The sequence below is a fragment of the Barbatula barbatula genome, assembly GCF_947034865.1.
Source record: "Barbatula barbatula genome assembly, chromosome: 10".
Lineage (NCBI taxonomy): Eukaryota > Metazoa > Chordata > Actinopteri > Cypriniformes > Nemacheilidae > Barbatula > Barbatula barbatula.
In genome coordinates, this window is record NC_136773.1 from 19,516,085 (window position 1) to 19,528,742 (window position 12,658).

The 12,658-nt window shown below is 38.3% G+C and overlaps 1 protein-coding gene across 1 annotated transcript in view; it reads right to left on the bottom strand.

Annotated features, from left to right (window-relative positions):
* The window catches only part of cdh13 (cadherin 13, H-cadherin (heart)), a 242,883-nt gene that overhangs the window by 69,856 nt on the left and 160,369 nt on the right, over positions 1 to 12,658 (bottom strand). The window contains 1 exon segment of the mRNA XM_079466561.1: positions 10,943 to 11,121. Within this exon segment, the coding sequence (XP_079322687.1) occupies positions 10,943 to 11,121 (179 nt within the window).

Consider the following 12,658-nt stretch of genomic DNA (forward strand, 5'->3'; position numbering starts at 1 on the left):
ATCATGCACAAACAGTGAGCCTTAAAAAAACATATGCCCTTTCTCAATAAAATAATAGAAGTACTGAGAGGTTACGAATGGGTGAATTTACTGCAAGTGTTTGCAGCTCCTATGTGTGGTACTGCAGTCCCTTATTTGCTATTACCCATAATTTGGTTTAATTCTGTGTTGCTGAAACAACACGACACTGTAAATATTGTCACTCTTAAACACGCCTCTTTTCTATGTAAATTCAGGCTCATTATATACACAAGTCTTAGTTTGCTTGCCAAAATTAATGTGGTGCTATTTATAGCAGGCACAGAAGCGGTGATTTATCAAATAAGCATCCAATGTAGAAGTGCATTACACGGCACACGTACAGGCATGCGGTAAAGACATTCTGTTTTGTACAGTGTCAATTCAGGACAGGACTGCAGTGTTTTTATATTTGTCAAAGAGGAAATGAGTAAGGGTGAAACGGGAAAGAACAATGAAGGGCAACAATCTCCATTTGGCTAATGACAATGGCTCTCACATTAGATAAATGGCAGTGTGGTTTCACTGCAGCCCTGAGCCCCAGCAGGCTTCCAATGACCAAACATCTACCGTCTCTTTTGCCATCCCTCCTCTGCCCTTTCACAGGCTCCTTTGGACAAACCGATAAAGACTATCTGCCCACGCCAATAGATTGTTTTGGAAATTTTGAATTTTGAAAAGGTCTCCATGGTATTTTTGCAAGTGTCATGCAATCAGTCATCCACAAGCACTCGTGGTTCAAGGGCTCCTTATTCCCTCTGAACCTACTTATCTCCTTTAGTTTTATTTTCTGCCACTTTAACGTGGCTCTATGAGACACATTTGTCCTGATTTGTGACTGTGATCAATGACATGGAAAACCAAATCAATGATTTAGCACCTTGCAGTAAAACACAATCTATACCGAGGCCCTAAACTTCCTTGGAACACCTCTGACGTTTCAATTAAATGCATTTAAAGCAATTTTTCTGTATTATGCATACATATTCATGAAATTCTTTGACCCCAGGATGCAGCATTATTGTTGTCTATAAAAAGTTCAATAGAGTGATTTTCCCAATAGATTCCCAAAACATTTTGATGCATTCATAATGCAATGGTTGAAAGTTGAGATGTATTGTAGCTTTAGTGATGTAGCTCAGTTGTTATAGCATGGCAGTAGCAATGCCAAGGTCCTGGGTTCGATTCCAGGGGATTGCACACAAATGTATAGTATAATGCAATGTAAGTCGCTTTGGATAAAAGCGTCTGTCAAATGCATAAATGTAAATGTATTTGAAAGACTTTACAGTAATATTATAATAAATAAATAATATGTTTACTAAGCTAAATATGCAGTTCCATGCACTTCTATAAATACTATTCCGTAACCCACACTCTAACCTTAACCCTAAAACAAAAACTACATTTATAACATTTCATAATGTTTTTACAAATAAGGACATTCCCAACGGAAGGTTTTGCTCAGATTTAGACTTTTGGGTACAAATTTGTCCTCAAAAATTAATTATGTACACACACATACACTGCTGACGTAACAAACAATCCCTGCCAAATGTGTGTGTACATGCGAGCTTGCAACTTTTGAATCCAGCATATTAGCTCCACATTTTATGAACTGCTGTAAATCCTGGCATAGAGACAAAATAGCCCATAGCCAACGATGCCTCCAGCCGTCAGCACTATCATCAACAAGGAAAATATAAAAAAACAAGGTAGCACATTGCTCCCATACAGAAGTATGTAGCAATATAAAGTGAACTGATTAATGAGTCATCATCATTACATCACTAATGACATCATCAGCATTCTCTTCTGATTACTTCTGCATTGCATTCCCACAAAACACATTTCACAATAAAGTGATTACATCATCATCCTCACAGCACTGATGACATCATTAACTATCCCGTGCTGGCTCACAAACTGCATTTAAATAAAGATGAAATGCAACATAGTTATAAACTATAAGTGTGTTTTTGTAGTCTTCTACTTTAAGAAACGTACAAATCAAACATGCAAAACTACATATATTTTGGTCTAAGCTGTATTTGGATACAAAATGTTTTAATACAATAAAAAGTGCAACTACAACCACGATTTAATAAGCTTGCAGGCTCTGTAAAAGCAGACAAAAAGTTAAAGATTCAGATATGATGACCTGCAAAAATGCACTTGTGCTACATGCAAATGTAATGAGAAAAACTATAATTTGCTTAAGAAAAACTATTAAAAATGCTAGAATAAAAGCCTTTGGTTTCAATAGTCCCCAAATAAGGTACTTCTCCAAAACATCCCTTGAGCACAGTAATGAAGTATTGTTACACAAGAACTTTACATACTGGCCCCATCAGTGGCAGTGTTTCAAACAGTGCACCAATACAAACAGGTGGCACAGACATATAACAAAGCAGAACCTGAACCAAACTGCAATAGCTGTTTTCTGTGTAAAAACACACATTCCTTCTAGACCCTATTAGTGCTGTAAAGCGTGGCCGGTGACCCGTTCACCACGATCAGATCTGACCGCATCCTTCTTTCCGTCTCCTCATGTGTCAACCCGTCAGAGTGATAAATGAAAAAAGAATGATCCCTCTTTCTCCCCTCCTGTATCTCACTCTCTTTCTCTCTGCGGACACTGGCGATCTCTGACCCGAGGCTCAGTCAAAGAGAAGAGAAACTCATCACTCACTTCATTACCTCTCCGTCCTCCTGTCTGCACAGAGAACCCGTCCTGTTCTTATCTCAACCCACACAACCATCTGAGAAAGCATGAATCTTAATGCCTGGGGAACAGGGCGTGGATTGGGAGGTGAGGGTTTCTTTGGGTGGGATTAGTAAATTGATCAGTCAAGCCAAAAGGCATGTTCAGGAATTAAGTCCGACCCTGCTCCTATTTGTAAAACAGATTATGAAGTCGGTTCAGTCATATATAGGATTTTAGCATTGTTTATGGCTAGTCAAAACCCCTTAGTAAACTGTTAAATGACAATAGAGCTAAAGAATATAATTATAAACAAATATAAAATAATAAAAACATAATGTAATGTAATGTATTTTTTATTTTGTATTACATTCCATCACATTACATTAAAATACAATATAAAAAATAGAATATTTCAATGTGCTAAACTCACTACTAAAATAAAATAAAATAATCGTAAAGTAAAGTAAAGTACAGCACAGTACAGTACAGTAAAGTAGCAATGCAGCTGGAATCTCAACCCAGACTTTTTCCTGCTGCACTCAGACAATATGTCCCACTTCAGGTCACTCTGTTTTATCCTCCTCTGTTCAGGGTTGGGCCGTCTTTACAGCCCCAATAAAACACCAATACACTTTTACTAGCCAGACAGCGATATTTATAATACCCACTTCCATTTCCTTCCACATCTTAAGGGTGTGCGGTAATTGGAGACATTTGGAACCTTCTTGAGATACAGAGAGGTGAGCTCCCACCTGCTCGTTCCTTACAAATGCCGACAATTGCCCATTATATTATGCCATTCGGGCGACAGATTGCGCTTAGATTGCTCCCAGCTCTTTGCCAGTAAAATAAAAGATGCATATTTTAAACTTAGAAGGTTGCTGCCAAGTCCTGGCAAGTTCAATAGTGCAAAGTCAGGGAATTTATGTCTCTATGCTAACCTGTCTGTGAGGTTGTGAAGGATTTGGTGGAGCTCAGAGTTGGGCAATGAAACTCTTTTTCACCTTTATGAGTCAAGAAAAGAAGTGAAGTGAGTTCAAAGCACATTCAAGAGCTGAAGACCAGCTAAAGAGTACTTTAGCTGTACTTAGGCACCCATAACCCTTGCGGGAAGTAGACAAACTGCGACTATTATTTATTTTCCTTTCTGTTATTATTCTACAAGTAAACACTGACATTTGTGCCAAACTCACATTCACTCAGTTCATCAAGGTGAATTAAAGATGACGTGTAACAGTGTAAATCAACATCAGTGTCTCACAAAGGTCATGCTGTATCATCACCAAAACTCACGATCCCCCAAGATATCCTAACACGTTCCCTTCAGCTTCTTTAGATCTTCCTCCAGAAATTGACAGTACTCATATTTCCATTTCCTTCCCTTTCTGATGTTACACACCTTTATTGACTGAGTGGATCAGCAAGGCTCAATTAATAACAGTGACGGATTAACAGCTTGACCTTTTTTCTAGCCACAATTCCCATGGGGCTCAATTTATCTCCAGGGATCCACAGCAAGAGAAAAAAAAGTGATTGACACTCCTAACCTTCATTGGGATGTAATCTTCATCTTTAGCACTCTAAGATTTAATTAATTAGTGGAATCTCATTTCCGCGCTAATGCAAGTAGACAGCGGCGTGATAGAGGATGAGAGGAGAGAGGAAGGGTGAAGAGAGAGAGAGAGAGGGTGCCATTTTTAATCACTGAAGATGGACTGCACCTGCTTTATGCACTTCATAAAGACCCTAACTGAACTTTTGGCAGACTTTCAAGTAACTCACTGGTAAAACCAGGTGATGTTAAGTCTCAAAACGTTTTCAAATCTTATTTGGGATATAAAACGTCTTCCTCCTTTCTATCAACATTTTCTGTAGTGGTTCTACCATTGAAAATTATTAAGAAATTAAAAAACCAACTTGATTGTATTACATTGAGGCCTCAATAAACATATAAGGTGATGGCTTAAAACTAAAATAATAACATGTTTTTCTAATTAAAATAAGAAAAAAATGTTTTCTTATTTTATAATTAATTTAATACTAACTTTTTAGTGCTAGAATATTTTATTAGGTGTAGACTGGACCATGAGAGGGCTTGGGGTCAAAAAGGTTGGACCGTCGCAAAAAAAACTCTTATTTACAAAGTTTTAAAATCTTTTGGTGTAGTGTGATGGTAAGAAATATCGAATTTACATTTTTAAACATTCCCTTTGCCATTACTTTATAATCCAGTGAGGGATTCAGGGAGACTGACAACGCAGAAATATGGTTGATCTATTATAACATGAAGAAAGAAGACTGATTCAGAAGAACTGTCTCAAAGATACCTATAGTACATGCACAAGGAATGTTAGGAAATCTAACCCGATATTTTCTATTGACACACTACAGTAATAAATATATACATAAATAAACCATTTTTGGAGGTGTGGAGACACAGTACTAACTTTAGCACAGTAGTGTATATGATAAATATGAGAAAAATATATATTCTGCGTTACCCTAATGTAACCACTTGGATGACTGTCAAACAAAAATGAACCAAATAACCAAAATGTGTGTGTATGATTTCAGACTACAGGTTTGTCTTGTAAACGTGGTTTTCTGTTCTTAAATTAGTCCACAATAGTAGTGAAAAATAAGGCCACACTAGACAGGAGTATAGCAGGAGACAATGACAGGTGTGGAAAGAGAAACAGGAGAGTGAGGAATGACAGCTTCTCTGGTATATTTATTGAAATTGACATGAAGTTTTGAGTCAGGTCGTGGGATGGGGTTTCTGTCTTCAAGCTGTACATTTGTCTTCAGTTTACTCCTGTGCGTGATGGAATAGATGCTGTTCTCTGCAGTATAACGGCAAACCAGCCACTCAGGGCTAAAGTCTGATATCATGTGTATAATGACAATGTGCCACAATACAAAATAATGTACGTCTATGATGACAGAGCCCTCCAGCATTGGAGAAAAATCTCGACCCTAATACGTTTAATTTCCAATATGAGTTCATGGGAAAAATAATAAATAAATACAGAAAGAATTCTGGAGTTCAAATGAAAAGCATATTTAAAGCAAATCTGTGGCCATCCCATCAACCTACGCCACTCCGGCGGCAACAAAAAACTAACCCACAAGCCTATTTCCAAGCCAACTAAACTCAATCTCCACCTAATAATGACTGAATGAATGACAGTTTATATCTTTTATGCACTGAAGTGCACATCAAATCGTGCAGTAATGCAGTGTTTTCAATTGACGCCAGCACTGTAATATTTGCATTTAGATGACACAACATAATAACCCAAGAACCACCTGCAGGAGTAAATATTTGGCGGTCTGTTTTGTCTAGCCGTCCTGCCAAACACAATGATTCATTAATTGAGAGCCGAGAAGAATCTTCATATGGCGACTGACATTCAATTATACGGGAGAGATCAGATTAGACAGAGGTCCGAAAGCGTGTCTGAAAAGCCTATTTTGCAGGAGAGTGTTAAGGCTAGGCTGAAGCTGTAATTTGAATGACCGGTTGGGTCCTGGGTGAATGTGGCAGCACTGAGGGAAATCACAATGCCACGACCTCGCTGTAATTTGATGTCCATTGAGTTTCTCTCTGTGTGTGCGTGCGTGTGTGAAGAATGCGTGTGGAGGTGTTTATGCGTGTCTGAAACACGCTTTATTTTCATTCATGAATGTTTGCAAAATAGGTCCCAAAATACACAATTTGTGATTATCATACTATCCACTTGTTAGGTTGTGACATAATGAATAATGTTTCCGTGTTCAAAGCCTCCACTTATTTCAATGGAGGATATTACTTAAAAGGCCGTTTAAGAGGACTGTTTATTCATATCACACACTAAGTGAACGTCTATAAACATTACAGTCTCCAGGTCATAGGCGTAATGGACGGTTGGGACAGGTGGGACTTGTCCCCGCCACTTTTTGGAGGAAATAAAGAAAAGCGGAGTAGCCAATGGATGGACCACACACTATATGATAAATGTTCCCTACAAATTATTACAGAAACAATTTATTAAAGTATTGTTTTGTCGTCTTTGTCCTCACCACTTTTAAAAAAAAGCTACGCCACTGCTCCAGGCTCACGGAATCTCCAACATCAATATATTGATAATTGGTTTAGTTGAATCGCGGTGTGGCCATTTGTGATTAGATTATGAAGATAAAGGGGGTTTTCTGCAGTTTTACTTCGTGCATCGAGTGTATATTAGCATTTTTTTATTTTCCTATGGCATCTGATAGATCAGTTGGATCCCGAAGCTCTGGGCCGTGACGTCAGACTTAACTAGCAGATAGATCTCATAACCAATCTACATGCTTTGAAGGTCAAATAAATAAATATATACAACCTGGTCACTCCTGCAATATAAACCCCCAAAATAAAGTAATTGACTATCTAAAGATCATCAATAGTATCAACAATCAGGAGACAAATAATAATAAAACAACTTTTGCAGCTATAGCTTTATAAAGTATATATAAACTTTTTACCCTGATCTTTAACGTGACACCAGAAAACCTTCTGACAAACAAAACCAGGTGGGCTTTCTACACTCTTAAAGGTGTTGGGTTGCCAGATATGGAGAAACCAAACTGTTGGTTTAAGCTTAATTTAAACCAACAGCTGTTTTTGTTCATACTTGACAGTGTAGTGTGTTCCAAATCGATTCCTTTTTAGTTCAGTCGCTGGCTTAGAAGGCAACTGTCTATGTAGGCATTAGACAGCTCACTGACTGTTCATCAGAAGCAGGACTGTAATGATTAGACATACTGCCAGAACCCTGTGACCGCGTATCGATTTAAAAACATCTACTCTGCTACCATGTCATTTAGACCTGGAAACAAAGAAGGGGCTACTCTACCTGTCAATCATACGTCTGATCTAGTGGCAGGAATCTGATTGGAGCAGATGTACTGTGGGTTGCCCATGATAGCAAACTGACCACAGAAGCTACTTTGAGAAGGTTCTCCAACAAGCATGTGCCATTCCCCATCTGTCAAGTCCGTCTAAACCAAACAGAAAACTAAACTTCAAACAGAATCTCAGTCCGTGCTTTGAAACTCGACATCCAACTTTTACCATTTGTGAGAAACGCATTGATTTGACAAATGAGCATGCTTTACTCCCCGTCCTAATAAAATATCTTGCATCGATTTTGCTGTTTGCTTTGACAGCTCCTTTAGAACAGCATCAAACTTGGATATATTTAGCAGATTTGGCAGCATATTGTACAAGCAGCTCAAGGCGAAGCTATGGCCATTAGTTCCATCGTTGGATTTTGACCACCGTGTCTCAGAATCAGCCCAGCCTGTGAATAAAACACAGTCTTAATCTCGAAAATAAACACAACGCACACACAATGACAATTATATACATAAAGCTTATTTGAACAAAACTCTGATCCATGACAGGTGCATGTATTCAGCTGTCAGGTACCCATGAACAGACCTCGTGTAAGTTTTTGGGCTTAGAGTTTATGAGTTTTCTGAAAAAATAATATTCCGCAAGCACAGCTGACAGATTGAGGAATTAAATTTACCCAAAGACTGTAATGTTCCTATTTTTGACAACAGAGTTCTGCCCGAATAATCATGTCGGCTTTGGAACATCAGGTACCGTACCAGAAGTTTCATACGGCGGGCTGCAAACATTATAAGTAACGCATGCTGATCTGAAGAGATGAACAGACACACTTGACCTGTCAAGAGGGAGGCTTGCGTCCTGAGAAAACCTTCTTCCTGACGCTTCTGTAAGGTGTCGGAAAATCATTAGTTGAACTAGCCTAACTGACATTATTAGATTTTTTTATCACAGCAATCTTTCAGATTCTTTAAAGCTCCCAAACATTTGTGAAGCATTCAAACCTATTCTTATTTTGGTCAGAATAAAATGGGCACGTGGGGCAATTTCTTTCTTACAGCCTTCAATGGCTTAACTTTACAAATGCTAAGAAAATGTGATTAGTAAATTAGCTACAGAAACATCTAAATAATGCAACTTTCTTAGTCACACAAACTTAGATTTTATGAAAAGAAATAGCATACAATGCAAACACATCTTGCCAAAATCACAGCTTTTAGTATACGAAGAGGCACAGAGATTTATATTCATAAAACAAGCTGCTCTTGTTTTTTACAATAGAAAACAATTCCTCTATCATTTAAAGAGACAGTTCACCCAAAAATAAAAGTTCTGTAATCATGTACTCATCCTCAAAAGTCGGTCCAAATTTGCATACATTTCTTTGTCCTGATGAACACAGAGAACGATATTAACAATAAACAATTATTCGCCACTATTAACTATCATCATTTCAATGGTGGTCAAAAGTGCCCCAGAACGGTTTGTATTCCTTCATTCTTCAAAATAACTTATTTTGTGTTGAACAGAACAATGAAATGTATAAAGCAATTTTTCCTACTATGGTAGTTAATAGGATCAAAGAACTGTTTGCTTACAAGCATTCTTCCAAATATCTTTCTCTGTGTTCATCAAAACAAATGATGACAGAGTTTAGTTTTTTTAGGCGAACTGTCCCTTTAAATCTGCAATCGATAACTTTTGCCTCTTTATTGCCTTGTTTTACATGAATTATCTTTAGGTATGATTAAAACAACTGACATGTCACCAAAATTCATCCCGAAGGCTTATAGCAAAAACCCTTATTAGCTATAGTGACTTTTGTTTATTTCTAACGAAAAAGTTACAACTTTCAAATGTTATAGTCACCACAACAACATCAAAAAGGGAGATATGTGCCACATGCTTGCTAAAATGTATAAGACCATATTCAAGTGCCATCTTTCTCTCTGCCGTCACACTGATTTGTGAGGTGCGAGAAATGACCTCCCACCATTGATCCACAGTGTCAGGGACAATACCAGAGAGATAAATCGCAATCAAAGAAATAAACGTGCATATCTTGAGTAGATTTTACGCATGAGAGAGTTCGGGGACTCGCAGAGAGGTGAATCGACTTCAATTCAGTGCGACAAAATAGATTCTTCAATTCTGCCTGAATTTGAAATCACCCTGGTGGATGGGAGTACATTTGTAAAAAATACACTTTCGGCTGAATTCCCCAAGTGTCGTTTCTCACGTTTAAAGTTCAGGGACCAAACAGCTGGCAGACGAAGCTTTATTTGCAATCCTACCCAAAAATCTCAACTACTTAACGCACTGTAGCAGACTCGTTGCACACCTGTCTCCATCTCACACACCGGAAATCCCCTGGAGCTTGGTGTGTGAAACATCTGTCATGCTTACGAAATTCCAACATGGGAGTCACACTGGCAGATCTTGTTACAAAAAGATATCACGATGACAGAGACACCACTTATTTATACAAACTTAGCTGATTTTGTCAACATCGTGTGTCTGACTAGAAAGAAATCTGTCACATAACTCTTCCATTTAGACATCTTCTGTACATGACATCTCGATCATAATGACAAATCAAGCACGCCCTCCAAACATTCATTTAATGCGGCTTTCGTTCTGTTCCAGCTGAAGGCTTTCTACCGGCCTTGTCGGACACAGCCGATGCTGCTGGATAAGTGTGTATAACCTCAATTAAACCGTGCTCTAAGTGTCTGACAACAGCTAATATTCCTTTTCCAGTACCGGACCGAATTGATGTTCCTGTATTCGTCACCCGCAGCAAAAGCAATCATGCTGTTGTCTCGCTCTGGTTAGGAGCCGCGAGCGCGTCGCCTCGAGTTGCTCATTAGCATGCGGCGCTAACATGCCCTGTCCTCAAGACACCGTCCTGCATTCATCCCGCCTCTAACAACATTAAAAACCCTGCTTTAATATGCGGAAGAATCTTCTCTAATCTGTCCGCTCTAAAGGTGTCTTGAGGATAGTTAAACAGTAAAACACACCACAGTTATTGTTTGTCCCGGCAGATTTGCTCCTGCTAGCTTCCGAATGGCTCTTTGTTTGCACAGCTTGACTCGAAAAGACAGATTCTGCGCTCTTCGGTTAAAGGTTTGTGTCACGAAGATTTCCTAAAACAGCCTAAGATATTTTAAATGGACGGACATTTTATATTTAAACCAAAGGCTTAGATAGGCGTCCAATGGTGCTAAGAAAACAGCATCCTTATTGTTTTTCCAAGATAGATAAGATGTAAGTAAACGTTTCTTGTCATAGCAGTTATGTCTCTGAAGGTCACCCTTCACATTGAAGAAACCCCGTACCTCTCTGTCGAGCAGGTTGGGTGAGATCACAGTGACGATGTCGCCCCTTTCCGGGTCAATGTAGAACATATTGGGAGAGGGCTTGTTGGGTAACTGTCTCAAGATGATGTAGCGCAGTACTGCGTTGTCTGTGTTGGGATCATCAGCATCATAGGCCGTCATTGTCATCACTGTAGTGCCTGCAGAAACAGTCAATAAAACACTGTTACAATAGAGGAAAACAAATTGTGCTTGTTTTGATGTCATCTATTGGTTATTCCTAATGCTGTATACAACCTAGGGATGAGAATCAAAAGGAATTAAAAATGATGGTTCTGATTCTGATTCTTTTGAAAGGTTCTGGGTTCATAAACAAAACGATAACAAGAAACTCTCTGCATTTACAGTTACAGTACATAACTCTGAAAATTATTCATAAAAAGTTTTTTAAATTGCACCGAGGTAGCATAAAAGCATTTCAATAATATGTCCTTTAGGTAACATACAATATGACATCATTCATTTCTTATTTAATTAATCTTACTTTGATACCCTTATGAAATGTAACCATGGCGTAAAAGAGCACAGAAAATGCACAGAATTTGGGTTCTGTATATAAAGAATGTTAAGAAATATCACCAGTTTGGTGACCGAAATTTAGTATTGGGGCATCTCTAAACAAATATATATATTTGTTTAGAGATGGCCCAATACTAAATTTCTCCACTGATACTAATAGTAGATTATTCAGACTGATTCTGAAGATTAAATAAATGTGTCTTACCTTTCTTAATGTTATTAATTAAAATATCTGAACATCAAACTGGTGATATTTCTTAAAAAAATGTATACACAGAACCCAAATTCTGTGTATTTTCTGTATATTCTTTTAATATACAGGATATGTCAGCCCTGATCCTCGGCTGTTTTTAAACAATCACGATACAAATGGTCATCTGTAAAATATTTTTTTATAAAGGTTAGAACTTTTAATAAAACTAGATTCAAAAAGATTCAAAAATAATAAAAAAACTCAACCAGAAAGCACTCGTAAGGTTGCCATTATCTTTCTACTTTAGCCAAACTAAACTGTACTGGCCTGCACATGGCGGGCTAAACTAGAACCAAGGCTTCATGCCAGAAAAAAATACAGAAGACCAAAACTCCATCCTAACTCCCCTTCTAAAAAGCTCAGTTTCCATTCTCCTAGTGCAGTCGAGCTTTATATTGCACTGCATCTAAAATAAGGATGCTGTTCTCGACAGATGAACTGTAATCTCAGTCAATCCTTGACACATCTGCTCGCCTCTTCTCTTAGACGTGGCCCCCGGAACGAACAGCAAATCGGTGCTATCCGGAGAGAGCCTGATATCTCAGTTCAGGAGGCACGGTGCGCCTCATTTTCCGTCAATCGCATGAAGGCGATCAGAACTGAAGAGGGTGGCAAATGGAGTCGGGGTCCCCTTAAAGTCGTGGCGGCCAGACAGTTACAGTACATGAGGGTAAGTCACATCTATCTCCCGAAGTTAATAGTCTCTAACATTGATAGTAACCTTTACTATTCCACTTTATGATCACACAGGTATAAATGCAGTAGACACAAGAAAGATGACTGAAAACTGTGTTGGGGTTACCGAATGCCTTTTAAAATGAATATTAGTGTTGGAATAAAAGGCAATTAAAAGTAATTAAGGGAGTAGTGAGTATTCACACAGGGAGAGATGGCATGAAAGCGTA